The 20,413-nt window shown below is 35.3% G+C and overlaps 1 protein-coding gene across 1 annotated transcript in view; it reads right to left on the bottom strand.

The window, feature by feature from the left end:
• Nucleotides 1-20,413, bottom strand: part of ACSS3 (acyl-CoA synthetase short chain family member 3) — a 163,452-nt gene that overhangs the window by 83,415 nt on the left and 59,624 nt on the right. The window contains exons 6-7 of the mRNA XM_017543504.2: nucleotides 13,339-13,419; nucleotides 13,166-13,261 (exon numbers count right to left, since the gene is read on the bottom strand). Coding sequence (XP_017398993.1) covers nucleotides 13,166-13,261; nucleotides 13,339-13,419 — 177 coding nt within the window. The remainder of the gene's footprint in view (nucleotides 1-13,165; nucleotides 13,262-13,338; nucleotides 13,420-20,413) is intronic.

The raw sequence follows: 20,413 nt of genomic DNA, 5'->3' as shown, positions 1-20,413 counted from the left end.
GTTTGGTTTTTCTCTTGTCTCTTCCTAGCTCTGGGAGTTGACAATATGGGGTATTATAATGAAGCCAACCCCCAGTGAATAAGCCATTGCTTCTGTCTAGCAGATAAGAGTCTATCTAATCCCCTTAAAAAAAATTTTTTTTTTAATCTTACATTTGGAAGTACTAATGTCAAGTAAATGAAGCAGAGAACTGAGACTGCTAATTCTGCAGACCCAGTGCTGAGCAAATTAGTAACTCTGACATATTTAGTATTCTCAGTAGTCACAGAGAGCATTTACCCCTAGCATAGCTCATACAGCATGGCTTCTAGCAGAGCTGTTTTCATCTTTTAAATTATTTCATGCTGATGTGCAGTCACTCTGCTATCCTGCACTAGGGGGACAAATAAAGGTTTTTCTTATTCATTGTGATTAATGAGACTTCACGGTAAGCAAAGAAATTAAATGGGTTCTTCCTTAATCACACTTCCAGACTTCTGCCCAGGAAGTGAGGGGTGGCTATTCCATATGCATACTACAATTCAACCTGAGGTTACACAAAACCTGAGCCCTCCATAACATCCAGTGCTTTGCCTCAAACAATCTTCAAACATGTTCAGATTTCTCCATGCCAAAAATGAACACAACAAACTTTCCTATGAATTTGCTCACATTCATGAAAGGGACAAATGACACCCTAATCATCAAAGTGCTCTTCGGTTGTCATATTAGTCTTTTCTCTGTTGCACTTGGCACTGTTGATCCCCATCCTCTAAAAATCTTCTCATCACTCTTTAGTATGCTTTGCTTTTCTGATTCTCCTGTTGGCTCCAATTTCTAACTGTCAATTTATGTTATTTCTCTTCCTCAGCCTCAATAATTTCCTGTTTCCTTTCTCAATCTTTACCTGAGTAAACTGATCAAACCGTCATGACTTTGCCATATGATACAAATATCTGAGTACAACCTTCAAACTCAGTATTACCAAAACCAAAAGTATTGCATTCCTCTCCACCAGTTGTTCCTCCTACTGCCATTATATTGGTTGGACTGGCTGAAGACATCAGAGCCATTTTCAACTCCCTTTTCATCTCTTACCATAGCCACCTGACACCCTAACCTCTTCTCAATGTTCTGATCACTGATATTCTGGTCCTGGCCATGTATCCAGGACTATACAACAGCTTCCCAATTGTCCCTCTCCAGATTATGGCAAGGGAATCCTGCTTTTGGATCCAGGGAAGCTTGTTTCAAACATCACAGCAACATCCCACTTGTGTCACTGGTAAATTTATCTGCTGTCTCTGATTCTTAGTTTCTGCAGCTGTAAATAGGGGACTTAAAATATCTACATCATGAGTTTGTACTTATAATTGAAACAATGTATAAAAAGTGCTTAGAAGAGTTCCAATCACTCAACACTGAATCAATAATAGCTATAAATTTTTATTGTCTTATTCACAAAGTTCTCCCTATCTACTGGTCACAAACTTCCCTCTAAAAACTAGTGCAGATTTTTGAGCCAGCATGCAAAAGTTAAATTTTAGAGTATTTATCATAGGTGATGACTCCATGTAGTTTACAAAGAAATTGTCATACCTTCTACACAGTGTAAGAGTTTATTTAGATGTGTCTTGATTTATTTGCTTTCTGCTCTTTATATTAATCTTAATTCCTTGACTATATTGTCAGGCCTTTGGTAAAAGGGTCATATCTGATATTAATTCTGTTTCCCCATCACCTTCTACCATGATGTGGGGTTGACAATAGACATTAATAAATATTGTTGATGGAGCTATGACAATAACTGAGCTTGCCAGCCCCAACATAAAACACACACATAGAAAAAATAAACTCAAAAATAAATATTTTTGAACAATTAGTCATGGGAGAAATCTAAAAGATGCTAGCATCAGCTTAATAATCTTTCCAATTGAGAAGATCAAATTATATAGCCTGAATCAGAGTAATAACTGAGTCATCATTTTTCTTATTCTATATATACAGAAAGGCAGATCACTATGTACTAGTTTTTTAAATGTTATTTTCCATTACACAAAGGGAGAGAAAAGAACTATATGGTGTGTCCAGTTGAATACACTTAGTTAGCAAAATGATGGCTACTTGTCTTAACTTCATATGGAACCAAAAGAGAGCCCACATAGCCAAGACAATCCTAAGCAAAAAGAACAAAGCTGGAGGCAACATGCTACCTGATTTCAAACTATACTACAAGGCTACAGTAATCCAAACAGCATGGTATTTGTACCAAAACAGAGACATAGACCAATGGAACAGAACAGAGGCCTCAGAGGCAATGCCACACATCTACAACCATCTGATCTTTGACAAAGCTGGCAAAAACAAAAACAAGCAATGGGGAAAGGATTCCCTGCTTAATAAATGGCATTGGGAAAACTTGCTAGCAGTGTGCAGAAAGCAGAAACTGGACCCCTTCCTGACACCTTACACTAAAATTAACTCCAGATGGATTAAAGACTTAAACCTAAGACTTAACACCATAAAAACCCTAAAAGAAAACCTAGGCAAAGCCATTCAGAACATAGACATAGGCAAGGACTTCATGACTAAAACACCAAATGCATTGGCAACAAAAGCCAAAATAGACACATGGGACCTAAGTAAACTCCAGAGCTTCTGTACAGCAAAAGAAACAATCATTAGAGAGAACCAGCAACCAACAGAATGGGGAAAAAAAATTTGCAATATACCCATCTGACAAAGGGCTGATATCCAGAATCTACAAAGAAACAAAACAGATTTACAAGAAAAAAACAAACCCATCCAAAAGTGGGAGAAGGATATGAACACTTTTCAAAAGAAGACATATATGAAGCAAACATACATATGAAAAACTGCTCATCATCACGGATTATTAGAGAAATGTAAATCAAAACCACATTGAGATACCGCCTCATGCCAGTTAGAGTGGCGATCATTAAAAAATCTTAAGACAGCAGATACTGGAGAGGATGTAGACAAAAAGGAACACTTTTACACCGTTGATGGGAGTGTAAACTAGTTCAGCCATTATGGAAGACAGTGTGGCAATTCCTCAAAGATTTAGAAATAGAAATTCCATTTGACCCAGTAATCCCATTACTGGGTCTATACCCAAAGGATTATAAATCATTCTATTAAAAAGACACATGCACACATATGTTCATTGCGGCACTGTATACAATAGCAAAGACCTGGAACCAACCCAAATGCCCACTGATGATAGATTGGACAAAGAAAATGTGGCATATAAACACCACGGAATACAATGCAGCCACAAAAGAGGATGAGTTTGTGTCCTTTGTAGGGACATGGATGAAACTGGAAACCATCATTCTCAGCAAACTGACACAAGAACAGAAAACCAAATACTGCATCTTCTCACTCACATGAGGGTGCTGAACAATGAAAACACATGAGCAGAGGGAGGGGAATATCACACACTGGGGTCTGTTGGGAGAGAACTCAGGGAGAGACAGCGGTAGGGTAGAGAATTTGGGGAGAGATAACATGGGGAGGAATGCCAGATATAGGTGCTGGGGGGATGGAGGCGGCAAACCACTTTGCCACTTATGTACCTATGAAACAGTCCTGCATGATCTGCACATGTACCCCAGAACCTAAAGTACAATTTAAAAAGATAAAATGTATACTATACTAAACACACAAACCAGTCACAGTCACTTGTTATCAAGTATTTTCTTATCGCATATAAATGCATGTGCTGTACTTTTACGTGACTGGCAGCACAGTAAGTCTGTTTATACAATCACAAACATGTGAGAAATGCACTGTGTGACACTATGATGATAGGAAATTTCCAGCTCTATTAGCTTATAGGACCACAATGTATATAGGGTCTATCATCGACCAAAATGTCACTATGTAATACATGACTGTATAAAAATGCTATTTTTTTAATCTTTAGGACTATTTTCAAATGTGCTATTTCATTTGATTCCCAAACAAATATAAAGAGTACAGAGTTCATTTCTAAACCAATCATTCTATAAAGAAAAGTTCGTGGTGGCAGCAGCGGCCTGTCTAAAGTGGCTGCTATGAAGACATGGCTGCAGCAGAGGAGGCACAGCCAGGGCTGTATGTTCCATGGAGCAGGTGAGAGCCTGGCTCTTTTCCAAGTTGGCGGGATAGGATCCCTGCCCTCCAGAGTGCAGCTGCAGTCACCCAACCATGGCTATGAACCCAGGAATTCCTGTGCTCTTGGAGGCCCAGGAAGCCCCCTTCCCCACACAGGCTTGCAAGTGTCTGCTTCTGCAGCATAGCCTCTCCCTGCTCCTGGCTCCTGCTCTGATTTTGTAGCAAAGTTGTAGCCCTGTCCAGGTGATGTCACAGCACAGCCAAGTGTGTGCATGCTCAGGGCATTGCAGACATGCCAGCATCCTGCCTCCCTGGCTCCCTCTGAACTTTGGGCACCAATGACCACAGGGGAGAGGGCAAGGGGGGCTGAGGATGGTTCAGCCCAGGCCTGCAGGTGCCCCTCATCATGGACAGCCAGGGTGCCACGGACAAACATGTTGATGACAGCAGGATGCAGACAGGGGCAGGTCCCTAGTGAAGCAGCACCTTTAAGCCAGTGATGGCCTGAAGCCGGAGGGCAGGGCTGTCAGTTTGGAGTGGAGACCCAGGCTCAGAGTGAGAACTTATGGTACTTTTTCCAGGCCATCCAATGGACCAATCAGCATGTACTTTATTTCTTCTGAAACCCATAAAAACCCCAGAGTCAGCCAGACAAACAGAGATGAGGGACAGCTTGCCTGCAGATAGGAGCTACCCATTCCGGATCTCCTCACCACTGAGAGCTACAGATTCAATGGGATGAATCTGTATTATTATGAAAATGTATTATTCTGGGAAATAATACATTTGTATTTTTGAATGATTATATCCTTATATCCTGGGAATTATTCTAAAGATTTTTTTTCACAGATTAACCAATTTAATGCCATAGTATTATTACTACTGATATTTATAGTTGAAGAAACTAAGGCAGAAAGCAGCAAAGCAGCTTGTTTGAGGCCAAACGACTGAGAAATAGAAGTGTCAGAAATCTACCATGGCAGCCTCAACTATTATGCTTCCTCTAAAATTCTAAAAGCTTTCACTAATTTAAAGTGAAAATTTTCTTCAACAAATATATTTGAAGAATTAGCATTCCCTATGAAAAGAAATTGAAATAAATTCCAGAGTTAAAAAAATAAGTTGCCAAATAATATATTTACTAAAGAAAACCAATTAAAGTGAAGAAGATTCACATAAGTGAAAATTGAGAGAGTATGTGTCAACCCTCTCATTTTAATGATTAAAAAATGAATTTCCAAAGAGGTTTAATTTGCTTAAGTCACATAGGTACATAACGGTACAGCAAGATAACAACACAGATATTAATATTTCTAGTCCAGTGATCATACTCCTGTACCACAATTCAGAATTTTAAATCCTCAAATTTCTCAAATTTATTGTCTGAGAAGGCAGAGTATAACATATACTTTCAAAGTTAATTCTTGAATTACTAACAAAATGCCATCTGACCTGACTAATCTTGTGAATATACTGAAGAATTTATTGAAAGGCTTGCTGCTGTAATGTATACAATATGTGACATGCAAACACATGTAAAACAAGAGCAAACTTATGCTCCTTGACTGGGGAAATAAAAGACTGTTATTACATAAAAATAACAACTGCTATATGAAGACCAATTATACCAACTGGCTTATGGCTTACTGTTTCTCCTTAAATCTGGCTTGAGAGTAACTACTAACATTCCATTTCAGACCTACGTAATACCCTAGCCAAGGAACAGCAATCTCACTTCTTGCTTAACCACACCACTGTCATTGCGGAAGCCTGGTCTTACTGTATTATGAAATTGAAATATGTGTATAACACACACTTTTGCACACTGGTACACAGCAAAGATAAGGAGAAAGGCAGGACTCAGAAAGACTGATTTGCCCTGGGGAAACAGTATTGGATTTTGATTCTGCAGATGACAATCTGGTAAAGGGGAGAAATACTGGAGAGAAGAGAGAGGCTAGCAAGCATATCTCTGTATAATCACCATTTGCCAGCACACAGACATGCATGTGCATATGCAGAAGGCTGCTAAATTTGTTTATATATTGCATTCTTAGGTGAAAAGATTGCTTGTGTTTTATCTCTTCTCTTTGGCAAAACCATCCTACCAAATATCTATTCCTGTTCATACATGGTTAGGGTTAGATCTATTGGAATCAGTGTAGATTTCTAAAGAAGTACATTCATTTTCTTCTTCTCAAAAGTAAAGACTAAATTATTCAGAATTGGTTTCCATATTCTAACTGATCCAATTTTCTTTCCAGAATTACATACTTTAAATATTTCCTACTTCACTGACTGAGCCGGACGGGTGTTCCGCATTTAAATATGTCCAATTCCATGGATAAAATCAAATAATCTGTCTATAAAACATATAGCCTGTCTTACATAAGTTGTTGATGTAGTCCTGTTGTAAAAGAGAAAAATTAAATCACTCTTACTCACTGATGGAAAAAACTCTTTACCTATAAAGCAATGTTTCTTTCTGATATCATCTGGGCATTTATTTAACAAATATGTATTAAATACTGAATATGTATCACTAAGGCAAGGAGCTGAGAATTGATGGTGGACAAAAACACAGATGACTCCTTCCCTAGTACACTTAGAGCAAAGAGGGGCAAACAAGCACATCAAAGGAACCCAAACACTAATATGAATCTGAAACTTTTATACAAACCACCAAGGGAAAATACAGTGTGCCAAAAGACTATGATAAAGGGATTTGGCCTAATCAGGGAGGTAAAGGAAGGCTTCCCTGAGGAAGTGACACCAGCCGAGATCTAATAGACAAGTGGCAGATATTTCAGGCAATGTTCCTGGGGCAGGAATTAGCATAAGAATAACTGCAGGGAAACAGGAGCATGTTGTACATTACACAGGAGCCCACTGTACCTTAGAAGAAAAGAGAATGATTAGGATGAAGCAAATGGCCAACACTTTCAGATGCTGAGAAGTACAATGAAGACTGAAAATGGCCATTAGCTTTGGAAAGTAGAGATGACTGGGAATACCAGGAAAAGCTGTAGCTATGGAATGATGGTGACAGCAACTGGAGAAGATTGCAGAGTAAGTTCCTAATTAAGATATGGAACTTACTCTGCAATCTTCTCCAATTGCTGTTAGAGCTATGGAACGTAGACAAGCCCTGAAAGAAAGAATGTTGTAGCTGCCAGGAGATAAGGGATTAAATATTTTTGTTCTTGTTTGTTTTAATGAGTTAGTTTTATGAATTTGTTTGAAAATGTGGTAATTATCAAGAAAATAAGCAGATTTCTATGCAGTGTAAGAAATAACAGAGGTATACCACATAATCTTTACCGAGTTTTCCCCAGGGGTATCAACTGCAAAACTATAATCTGTTATCAAAATCAGGATATTGATACAGTCAAGATACAAACCAGTTCATCTCCACAAAGATCCTTCATGATGCCCTTTATGCCCATATGTGGCCACTGCTAATATATAGAAACATAATGAATATTCATATGCTTACCTTGTATCCTGAGACTGGGTTAAACTCACTTATTAGTTATGGGATTTGTGTGTGTGTGTGTGTGTATTCTGTAATTTTCTATGCAAATAACCGTGCCATTGGCAAATAAAGACAATTTTATTTCTTCCCTTCTGGTGTATATACCTTTTGTTTTCCTATACTTCTTTATTAAACTAGCTAGAACTTCTACAAATACGTTGAATAGAGGGTGAAAGTGGAAATCCTTGCCTTGTTTCTGAGCAACGGGAGAAACAATCAGGCTTTTATCATTAGGTATGACATTAGCAGCAGGTTTTTTCATAGGCATTCTTTGTGAGGAAGTTTCTTTCAATTACTAGTTTTTGGGTAGTTCTTCATTATGAATAAAGGTTGAATTCATTAAACAATTTTTTCTGCATCAATTAATTATATAACTTTTCTTTAGCCTATTAATATGGTAAATTACTTTAATTTTGAGATATTGAAGCAGGCTTGTACCTCTGGAATAAATTCCACTTGGTCACAGTGTATAATTCTTTTTACATGTTGTTGAATTTAATTCAAAATATTTGCTAGTATTATGTCAAGAATTCTTGTATCTATGTGTTTATGAGGGACATTCACTTATAGTACTATTTTTTCTGTATTTGACTTGTTATTAGGGCAATACAAGCTGCCTTAAATGAATAGGAAAGTGATCCCCCCTTCTATTTTCTGAAAGAGACTGTGCAGAAATGGTGTTATCCTTTAAACATTGGTAGATGGCACATGGAATACAGAAATACCAAATACCCATGACTCCTCTTCTATTTTAAATGTTGGTAGAACTTTCCAGAAAAACTATCTGTGTCTGGAGATTTCTTATTGGGAGCCTACTTAATTACATATTGGATTTTCTTAATAGTAATAAGGCTATTTGAGTAATTTATTTCTCATTTGTTTATGGTTTTTGAGGAATTAGTCCATTGCATCTTCATCTATGTTGTCAAATTTATGTGTGTTGAGTTCCTCATAGTATTCCCTTATTATCCTTTTTAGGTCTGCAGGGTCTTTAATGATAACTCCTGTTTCATGTGTGGTATTGGTAATTTGTGACTTGTCTTTTTTTTTTTTTTGGGGGGGGGTCAGTCTTATAGAAGTTTGTCCATTTTATTTATCTTTTCAAAGAACTAGCTCTGTGTTTCATTGATTTTCTCTGTTTTTATGTTTTCAATGTTATTGATTTCTGCTCTTATTTTTCCTTTCTGGTTTTAGGTATATTTTGCACCTCTTATCCTAGGTTCTTGAGATAGGGGCTTATATTCTTGATTTGAGAGTTTTTTTCTTTTCTAATGTATTCATTTAGTGCTATAAATTTCCCTCTCAGCACTACTTTAGCTGTGTCCCCCAAAATTGTATATGATATACTTTGTTTTTCAATCAGTTTGAGATATACACACATAGAGATGGGTGTGTGTGTGTGTGTGTGCGTGTGTGTGTGTTTTCCTGGATTTTCCTATTTGACTTACGGATTATTTATTTAGAAGTATATTGATTAGATTCCAACTGTTTAGAGATTTTCCTGTTAAGTATAATTAATTTTTAGTTTGAAAATATTGTGATCTTAAAATAGACTTCACATGAGTTCAAATACTCAAATATTTTTAAATTAGTTGAAGTTTGTTCTGTGGCCCAGGATTTCGTTTATATTGCTAACTACTCCGTGGGCATTTAAAAAGATTGCATATTCTGATGCTATCAAGAATAGTATTCTATAAATGTCGATTAAATCTTGTTGGTTGATGGTGTCAATTTTCTACATCTTTGCTGATTTTCTGTCTGTTGCTTTATCAACATTAAGAGAGGAGTATATCTAATGATAACCTAAAATATGCAACTGGAATGTATAGGCACAAATCATAAGAGAAGCCAAAATGTAAAATGGACATCAGTCAACATATTTGTGTATGAGCTTGTATATTCATATTTGTGAATATGAATATCATATTCAGCTTTGTATGATATGCCTTGAATACATGTCAAGAGGCATGGAAAAGAGAGGACATTTTTGATAAGTACTAAATAAGTGGATTCAACAAAATATAAAGACCAGTAGAGTGTGAGAGGTAAGGAAAATGAACTCAAGAATCACTTGCAGATTCTCAGTTTGGATTACTACATGAATGGAGGTAACAGTAACAGAAACACAGAGTGCACTGAAGAAAATATGGTTTGCAGGGTAGGGTAAAGTTATAGAACTCACTTCACGTCATCTTGAGCATAAGATGTGTATAGACTAATCAGAGATGTCTAACAATAAGTTAGTGCTCAGCAGGAAAGTCAGATGTAAACAGGAGATTTAGGAGCCATGATTTAATAAATGATCCTCAAATATAACTACTTGGAGATCATCCAGGAAACATAAGCAGAATAAGAAAATGGAACTAAGGACTATGATCCAGCTAAACTTTAATGTTTAGGACCAAAGTGAAAGAAACAGAAGAAAAGAAGAACTGTCAGGATCGAAGGAAGAAAATGAGGAGTAGAGTTTAATTCAGTTCTATAAGTATTTATTAATTGTGTGGTGTGTGCTACACACTATGCTGTGAAACTGGCTTTTATCCTATTCTAGAAGTTACCCTCTTTTAGATGTAAACAGATCATTTCAGTACAGTGTGGCCAGCTCAGTAACAGACAGGCTTGAAAGTAACAGGACCACAGAAAGGGGCACTACACACAGCCCAAGATCCTGAGAAGAAACTTCTCAAGAGATGATAACATCTAAGCAGAGTCTACAAAGAGAGTAGGAGTTAACCAAGAAAGGAAAGACAGGAGGAAACTCACACCAGGTAAAAGAAACAGCACAAATATTAGCAAAGGACCATGGAGCTCAAGAGAGAGGAGAGAATCACCTAAAAGGAACGGTCAGCAGGGCTGAACTCCAGTAAGAGAAAAAATAAAATCAGATTAAAGAAGGCCCTTTGACTTTGTCACTTATGAAGTAACTGGTGACCTCTGCTACAGTAGCTTCTATCAACTGATGTGAACATAAATCAAACTATGGTGAGATGAGGAGTAATTGAAGAATATGAGGTTCAGGAATGCGGGCAGGATATTTTTTCAAGGAACTTAGTGTAGAAGAAAATAAGGATGGCATAGCTAGAAGTGAGCAAAGGTCTAAAAGACTTTGCTTTGTGATCAGAGAAAGTTAAAGACATTTACAACTTAAAAAGCCTCTTTTATAAGTTGTAGAAAACAAGTCAGAGTGCAGAGAAAAGGTTTTAACTTGTAGTTAATTTCATTCAATTATTCACACGACCAATATTTATAGAGCATCTATACTCTTCTTGAGCAAATCATTCCAACACAGAAACAACCCTCCATCACAGTGTCAATATCATGTTCTAAATAAACTTGAGAAATAATAGAAACCCACGGCAAAAAGCACAAAACATTTGTGTATATCAATTCTAAAAGAGCTTGAAACTTATAACCATAAATATGTTGGCATCTTTGGCTTTGTCATATTTGTGTAAGCAGTACCACAATTCAATATAACTATTCAGTGTTGATATTTTGTTTACTTCAAGAGAAATTATTTTAATAAAAATCATTAGATTGCAGAGACAATGGTATAAAATTATTTGTCAAGATTATTTTAATTATTACAAATACCTAAATGCATATCCAGTCTGCAAGACATAAAAGCACTATATAAAAGATGTAGAATAGAATATGAATTCCAAAATGCATACAAGTCTGCAAGATATAAAAGCAGGATGTAAAAGATGTAGAGTATGATGGTTTAATACTTGTGTCAAAGTCTACCTTAATATTTCTTAGCATTCAGAGACAGAAAACCAGCCAGTTAAAAATGAAAGAACACAAATAGTCTTTAAGCGATGATGAGGCCTAGAGTATTCCAGAAAGATTGAGAATAGCCTCTTGTGTTTTCAAATTCATTGACTTACAGAATTTTAAGAGGGCAAATTGACTTAAAATCATATAATACTGTTCTCCACACCCTACATATAAAATTCTCTACTTCACAAGCCTTGTCTGGTATTGACAGAACACTTATGAGAGCCTTATATTTGAGAAGTTGTCTGTTTGTTCTACTGCCAACCATTTAAATTTGTCTCTATTATTTCCAAAACATAACTCTCTGTAACTCTGTATTACAAGACTACATACTTTATATGTAGCAACTTTTTAAATATCAAAATATGGTATCTGCACATTAAGTGTATTATTTGTCAGACTAGCCATTCCTAATTCCTTCACCTATTTTTTTTTTCTTTTTTTGAGATGGAGTCTCACTCTGTCACCCAGGCTGAAGTTCAGTGGCATGAGCTTGGCTCACTGCAACTTCTGCTTCCTGGGTCCAAGTGATTCTCCTACCTCAGCCTCCTGAGTAGCTGGGATTACAGGCACGCACCACCACGCCTGGCTAATTTTTGTATTTTTAGTAGAGACCAGGTTTCACCATGTTGGCCAGGCTGCTCTCAAACTCCTGACCTCAAGTGATCCACCCTCCTCGGCCTCCCAAAGTGCCGGTATTACAGGCATGAACCACCATGCCCAGCCCACCTCCTTCTTGTATACATTATTTTTATGCTATTCCCTTCTTTCAAAGATGCTTTCTAGTAAGTTCATGATTTTTTTTTACCCTTTCAGTTAATCTGAATACAAATTATCAAATGTGGAAGAGTAAAGTAAGATTATATCACTGCACATGGTGAGTATTTTTTAAATAGCAGTTCTACTAACAGCTTATGTTTAAGTTATGGACATTATAATACCCAGAGATTTAGCTATATAAACTGCAACCAACCCAAGTTTTCCCTTTTTCATTTCTATATTTTTTAATCTAAGACTGTAAAGATTTATGTTTTTTCTATCTTGTTAAATTTGTCCCAAAAGTCCAAGGTCATTTTGAATAATTTAGCAAACTACCATATCAGTTATCCCTCCAAGATTTTGATCTTCTACAGATCTGATAGGTATGTATTCTAAGTCTTTATGCAAGACATTGATAAAGTTAAATGGTATAGGCATATGAAGGAAACTTCCTATATACACAGAAATCGTATTCCTAGGTGACACTGATATGTGGATCTGAATTTTTAAAGTTATTTATTCAGCTATAAATCTGGTCAGTCTATATACCTATGCCTTATACAGAGAGCTTTATTAGAAACAAAAGAAATTATTTAGTTAAAATTGAGACAACATGACTTTGGACATCCATTAATCTTATAAAAACACAAAAAAGGGAATCTACATTGCTTGTTTTATGATTACTATTTTCTAGGACTCTAAAATCAGTATCAATTTGCCAATACTTTCTAAAAATCTGTAAGAGATAGATACAAAGCTTGTTATTTTATGTTCTTCAGAATTTAATTCTGACTGTTCAACAAAATTGAAATAACTGGCTAGTATTTCCTACATATCCCTTTCTACTTCAGAATTCTATTTTTCACTGAAAGAAGATACAATAATGTCCCCTGTCCCCACCCAAATTTTTTCTGATCCTATTCAGGACTGCTTCATGAAAAGTTTTAATAAAATAATTATTATCTATATGTGGTATTAATTTTACTGTATTACCTCATATAAGACTGTTGCGTTCCCATGGAGAAGAGGTCCATAGCAGATATAGGAATGTCCAACAACCCAGCCTAAGTCAGAAGCTGCCCACCACACCTAAAAAATAAAATAATAAAATGCATATATTTTATTCAGAGAAATGTCATGTAATGTAAATTTAAAACCACGATTACCTCTCCAGGTTGAAGTCCATATATAGAAGACATTGACCAGTTTAGCATGACAGCATATCCCCCAGTGGGCCTAACCACACCCTAAGGAGAGAAAAAGTGAAGCTAAAATCAATAAACAATGTGTGAAAACACTGTCTTCATAGCATCCACTTTAAAAGTTCCTGATTTAAAGTATTTTAATATTAGCTACAAATTACATTAGCTTTTATAAAATTATCTTTGAATCATTTTTTGGGGGGTCTTTCAATAGTCAACACAAAATAATTTGTCCTCATTAGTGCCATTTGTCTCATTATGTGAGAATCTATTCTCACATAACATTATTAGTCTTCTAAAGAAAATGTGATTTCTCAATATCGCATGCAATACAAACTTTTCTAATGGTAACACACATTATCAACACTACATTTTCAGATATATTTCCAGAACAAAAATTAGTGTACAGAAAGGTAAAATGTAGTTATATGCCTCAAATACAGACTAACATAAGTACCTGTATTTCTTACGATGATTAAATAATAACAGACTGCTTAGAGTAAACAAAGTCATCTTCTAACTGGAATGTCATTAAAATGCTTCACTGGGGATCATGCAAGCATATTTTAAAGCTGAGCAATTCTTTAATTATGAATTCTAGAACTTTTAGGGATGAATTCCAGTTAGTTGAATCTAACATTAAAAGATTCTTATATTGCATTTTGGGGAAAAGTATGGATCATTACATTACTGTAGTACAGTTTTCACAAAGCAGTTTCCAGTAGCTTTCCCCAACACTGGGAATATATTCAACCTCAATACAAGACTAGTATTTGAACACTGGGTACAAATGTCACCATAAATAAGAATAGTAAATTTAATAATTACATTCATTTATTGTTTCATTAAAAACATTAATCATCATTGGCTCAATAAGAGTTAACCACATGAATACTCAAAATGATTAGGTGAACAACTGCTAAAAGATACAAGGTATATTCCACTCGCATGTATTTTGAAGCATGTTTTAGTGCAACAATAACTGCTCTATGCAAAAGATAATTGCTTTTTATAAAAAAGTAAACATGGATCTAATCAATAACTGTGCAATTAGTTATGCTTTTTGGCATAGTTCTGGACCTTAATACACATAGCAAATCAGGGCAATGAAACAGATTGACTTTTCATTGGTTACTAAAATTGCTGCTCTCCTTGGGTGCCACTAATAAAACATATGTATCAAGCTGCAGAACATTATTTTATTCACCAGTAATACCTGGTTTCTTAGCAAATATCAGATGTAGCTTTGTTGGTATTTAAGAGCTATTTTCTAGGTTGTATGACATGTTTAGCATGCAGCTGGCCCTCTTGATCTCCATGGGAACATTAGAAATCCTAAGACCCCTGCCAGTAGGCTTTACACATGCACTTTCCCATGTAAACAAAACAGTTACTTTCCCACTGTATCCTATCCTATATTCCATGCACTTTGCTAGTTTGTTCTACTGAGAAGATATTTTCCTATGGCTCAACAGACTGATGAATCTGATATTAATCAATTTGCAAACACTTCATAAAAACTATTCATTTTATAGACTAGAAAAAATAGCTTTTTGTAGACAATATGCTATGTGTTATGACAGATGGAGATACTTAATATCAGTAACAATTTCACTTAAAATTGTTTTAAAATTTTCTCTCTATCCTACATGCCCCTGCATTTAGAACCCATTTTATCAATAACTCTAAATATTGTAACTAGGTAAATGTTTATATCATATGGTATAGAGGGTAAGAAGCATTGACTAGAAATAATGACAAGAAATAAAAGGTGAGAGAAGACAAAACTGAATAGTAATTCAGTTGTAAAACCTGGAAGATAAATTTAAAGGATAAGTTGTCAAATTTCTATTTACCTCTCAGATGAGTACTTCTTCAAACAATATTTACCAGTGTCATTTTGTCTGTAAATTAGTGAATACTTAAGCCCATCTGACCAAAAAAATGAGACTTAAAAATGAGACCATGCATGAAAAAGCATTTAATGCTGTAACGACTAAAATTTAATATCTCATTAACAATATTCTTTCCTTAGCTCTAGCAATTATTGCTTTTTATTTTACCCTGTGCTCCTATCAGCCAAAAGGCATAAATGTCAAAATAATTAGAGGTGCCATCAAAGATTCTCTTTAAAACAATTAAAATGAAGGAGAGAGAAAAACTGTAATTTATGTTTTTCATTAGTCTTTGATATCCACTTACTTTTGTTTTTTAAAGAAGGATTATACAAATTTCACTCAAGCATCTTTTTACCATCTATTAATCTAGACTCTAGATCTGCAATTTGGTCTTCCCTTGGCAAATGCTCGGATAATTCAGTTTCAAATTTCTGAGTATTTGATATGGTGTAGAAAAAAGAACTGCATAGCTTCATGTTCTCCAGGTTCATCTTTTATAAGGGGTTTGAAAGTATAAAAATCACAAAGGTTACATTTCAAAAGAATTTCTTTTAGCATAAATATTAATTTGTGACAAAAACAAAATGATAAAGCATTTTCGTTTCCTGTTTATAATCACATTTTCCAGGTAAGGATGACTAAAGGGCAAAAAAGAAACCTCATTCAGCCTCTGAAAACACAAAAATTATGCTCAAAAAAATTAATCATTATACTGTAAGTAAGCAAAATTAGTTGGAAACTAAAAACAGCACTTTTACAGTATAACTGAATATAGGGTAAAACTACAAAATACCAGTGCTTACCCCTAAAACACAAACCTGATGCATTTTAGACTTTCGAATCTCTATTGTTACCTTCTATATGTACTTATACTCTATCTACCTTAAAAGTAAAGTCATTCGATGATCTAAAACATTCTAAGAAAAACCCCGTAACCTGCTAATATGCTGTTCTGATCTTTTGGTAGGATCAGTCATAATTCTTAAAGATCTCTGGAGAACTTGAAAAATATGCAGATGGGACTCACACTCTGAGCCCTGAATAAACACATAAAAGCAAATCCTATCTCAGAAATAGGAATGGAAACCCTGCGACAGTGCTGTCTTTCGGGAGGGGGGACAATTATAATGTTTATGGGGCTTAAAAATTCAATCAGTGCAAATAAAAGTAAAGGCTGAATATTAGTTACTCAGAAATGGGACCACAAAGTTATCACAGATAGTTCTTTATTACTGCCAGCTACTGAGCTACTTCTGAAGACAAGTAAAGTCACAGATTCCCATAAATGGGGCCATTGAAGTAAAACATAAAACAGATTGGTATAAACATCGTGTGAAGTTTTGGCTGCCACAACTTGAAAAATACAACTGCAATAATAGGTATTGTAGAAAAGGAGGGAAGACTGAAGTGTGCAGTAAGATTAAGAATTTGGGATTATTCGTTGTAAAAATGCATCTTTTTTAATGGTCTTTAAATATCTGACAGGCAAATCTCAAAATACTAAGAGCAGAAAAGTTTGGAGTTCATGACAAAACTTCCTATTTCCTACATTAAGGCCCTTTATCATTTATTTTGTAATAAATGATCATACAAGGCAAATATATATTTACATATGTAAAATGTCTATTCACATATACATGTAAATATATGCATGTATACATGTATGTGTACATATGTATATGTTTATGTACATGTATGGATATATCTGTGTGTGTGTGTGTGTATCAACTCAGCCTGACAAGTTAAGAAAAAATAAAGGGGGAAAATAAAAAATCTAACGCATCAGCAATAAATCTTGGTTTGATAGTGGTCTGACAGATGGTATCACCTCTTTCTAGAATAAGCCTCCACCCCTTTTCTGAACCTGATGAACTCCATTGTCTCCACCAGGAGTACTTCAAGACATTGCAGAAGTACCATGTCTTCTGGGAAACTTCCCACCATCCTATTGTTTTTGTCGAAAGTCTCTCTGGTACTCTTTCACAGCCCTCAATGCTGGAAACCTCATCAGAGAACTGATGTCCCCACCTAGTGCTGTGCTTTCTCTACCACTTTTGAGCACTGTGAGGACAACACCTTTGTATCTTCAGCACAGTCTCTAGTGTAGAATAGGCATTTAATACATTTGTTGACTATCTAAATGAGTTAACAGTTGAGTGTATAAACGTGTAAATGATACAATTATTTTAACAAATACTCTTCATTCAGGAGAAATCCTTGACACTTGTAGAATTTAGTAAATCTGGAATCTTCTTAGAAGGCATGAAATGTTTCCATTTGGGATATTTCATTAAACATAAAATATCTTGTTATAGGCTTTCAGAATACTCTGAAACTATGTCTGTGGAGGATACTTTGGCAGCTATGTAATTTTTTTTTATCAATCTGAACAACTGAGATAAGGGGCAAAGGTGCAACCAGGTCAGCATTTTAACTGCAAGAGCATACCACAGATTAAACAAAAAAGTTCACTACCATGTTTTATTTGACTTGCACTCTGTTTTTTCTAGGGTAGGGAATATTATTAAGTCACTTAAACAGGAATGAGAGCTACATAAATTACCTAAGTAGGGCACACTAGGACAACGGCCTTATCTACCACTTTCTTATCATGCTTTCTTTTCAGTCTTTTCCTTTTGGTTTCTTTCCCCCTGTTCTCCTTTGACACTGAACTTTTTTCCTTTTTTTTTTTTTGTGATATCAAACTTTATGATATCAAACTGAACCAGATAAATATTATGATCACTAAGTCTCCCATACCTCAAAGGACATCTCATCCAGATGAGGGATTCTTTTATCATGTAGTATTTTGAACTATCTCAAATAAAGGCACCCACACCAAACAAAATAGAAACCCACAACAAAACAGAAATGTATCCAAAGAAGCTCAGACGTGGTTGCTGGAATAAATATTCCAGCAGCTAATAGATTAACCTGTCATACAGCAATCTGACAAATCCAGGGTTGGCAAATGTTGATATGCAAATATGCCCTAAACATAAATACAAATTCTAACCAAAGAACAGATTGCCTTATGTGTATTTTATATTTGCCTATGAGAAACAAGCATTTTTACGTGGAACAGTTTTATGAGCTCACAACATTATTTTTCTTCGTGAAGATCAGGGATTGAGGCAGAGAATCATATGATGACATGATATTTATATCTAAATGCTTCATTAAAGCATGTTGTGTTCATTTTTCTTGTACTTATATTCTGTGGATTTCAACATTAAGATTTTAGGTTATATTAATCCTGAATATATCTACGAAAAATGAAATGAGAATTGTACAAATAAGGAGGCATCCAAGAATCTTACTTACTAAAGAAGAAAGAGAATGTTCAACAAATATTCTGAGGCTCTGCCTGGCTCAAATTTTAAAGTTAGTGCTACAGTGGATCCAAAGAAGGATCAGATATATTCTAAGACCTCAGATAATATTCATTGTTATAAAACTAAATAAATAAAAACCAGTATGTATAATGTAGGTTAAAAGAAGTGCCATAAAAGTCTGTTTGTAATGTAAAATTTAAAGCAATTTCAATTCTAAAGTAAACTGGAGGGAAGAGGAATCTAAAGAGATAACTACCTTCCTTTGCCATTCTATATGTGTTAATTTGCAAAGCCCACTCACTCACATAATGTAATCACCAGTCCTGCATCCCAATGACCTACATGTGTCTATCTTCAACCCCATATGTGTAACTCTTGAGCTCAGACTCTCATTTCCTACTCTTGACTGGGCATCTTCATGTGAAATGTCCTAAAGACACACCATGTTATGTTAGAAACTTTTAGTTTTACTAGCCTTAACACATCCTTCGATTCTATTTAATGAATATTCAAAAGCTCCCTCATATGTTCTTAGATTCAAAGTCTTAGGCTCCTATCTTAGAATAAAATCTGACTCATCCCTATGAAGTGAGCTGTCCTATGTAAAGTCCCAAACTAATTAAACAGCCTGACAGTTAATTTGTCTCCATTGCGTGTGGTCACCTATCTTCCCAACTAAAAGATCACATTCTGTCTTGCATTACCTGTGTTCATACCTACTAGACTAGAAGGACTGTGCTTTACTCTTAGTTGTATCTATTCTAGCACAGAATGAGCACTCAATGCACGTACATGTACATTAAATTGGGCCAAATTTAATGTGGGTACAAAAATCTCCACACAATTCAAACACACTCAAATTTATTGAAATAAATTGTCTTCAGGATGGTACATTAGGAGGAAAGTGAGGATGATAGACATACCAAAGGATCTTCCGTTCAGGCACTGAAAGGAATCCAGTAAAGAACCTCTCAGAAAAAACCTGGAGTAGCTATAGTTCTTCCTTATTTGGAACCATTTTTCAATCTAGTCCTCTGTGTGTTACTTTTATTTCATTTCTACTACACTGGCAAGTCAGCTTTTAATTTCTCAAAACCTTTTCTTCTGCCCCTTTCATAAGATTCTACTCCCAGTCACAGTCAATTTCAGTGACTTAAAGTCTTGAGGTAGCACAAATGTTATTATGATTTCTTCAAGCTTTTAAGAAACTGTAATTTTTAAAAATTAAGTTATACTATGTTTTCAGGGTCATGAGTTTTCTCTCATGTTGATACTTTTATATTAGATTATAACTTTGCCGAGTCTCCTTTTATTTTATAGCCAAATGTTCAGGTGAACTCCAGGTGGCTAGTGTACAATACGGAATTGGAAAAAGTGGAGGTTGAGAATTGTGTTCAGCAGATTATTTGGAATGCTTTAATAAATCTTCCAGACTTCGATATGCAGAAACATTTTTCAAGTCACTAGAGATGTAACAATCATAAGGCTCCAATTCTACAATGAAACAAGTATCTTCATGTGTATGCATCCATGCATGAATGCAACAAAGATTTATTGAGCACCAACTATGTACAAAGCATAATGGTAGACCAAAATATACTAAAAAATGACCTGTGTCCTCAGAGAGAATATATTCTCCTACCAAAAGTGTTCTTTTTCACAAGCCAAGTTTATATGGAACATCTTAAATTTCCTTTCAAAAAGCTAATCTAATCTAATAGAACCACTGTTTAAAAATGATTGAGATGAATTTTTCAGAACACTGATGCTACAGAAATCTAATGGTAATACAGAAGCCACTGACCT

This window comes from Cebus imitator, unplaced genomic scaffold (assembly GCF_001604975.1).
Source record: "Cebus imitator isolate Cc_AM_T3 unplaced genomic scaffold, Cebus_imitator-1.0 Scaffold156, whole genome shotgun sequence".
Taxonomy (NCBI): domain Eukaryota; kingdom Metazoa; phylum Chordata; class Mammalia; order Primates; family Cebidae; genus Cebus; species Cebus imitator.
Note: the sequence above shows the minus strand (reverse complement) of the source record. Positions and strands in the feature narration are given on the sequence as shown.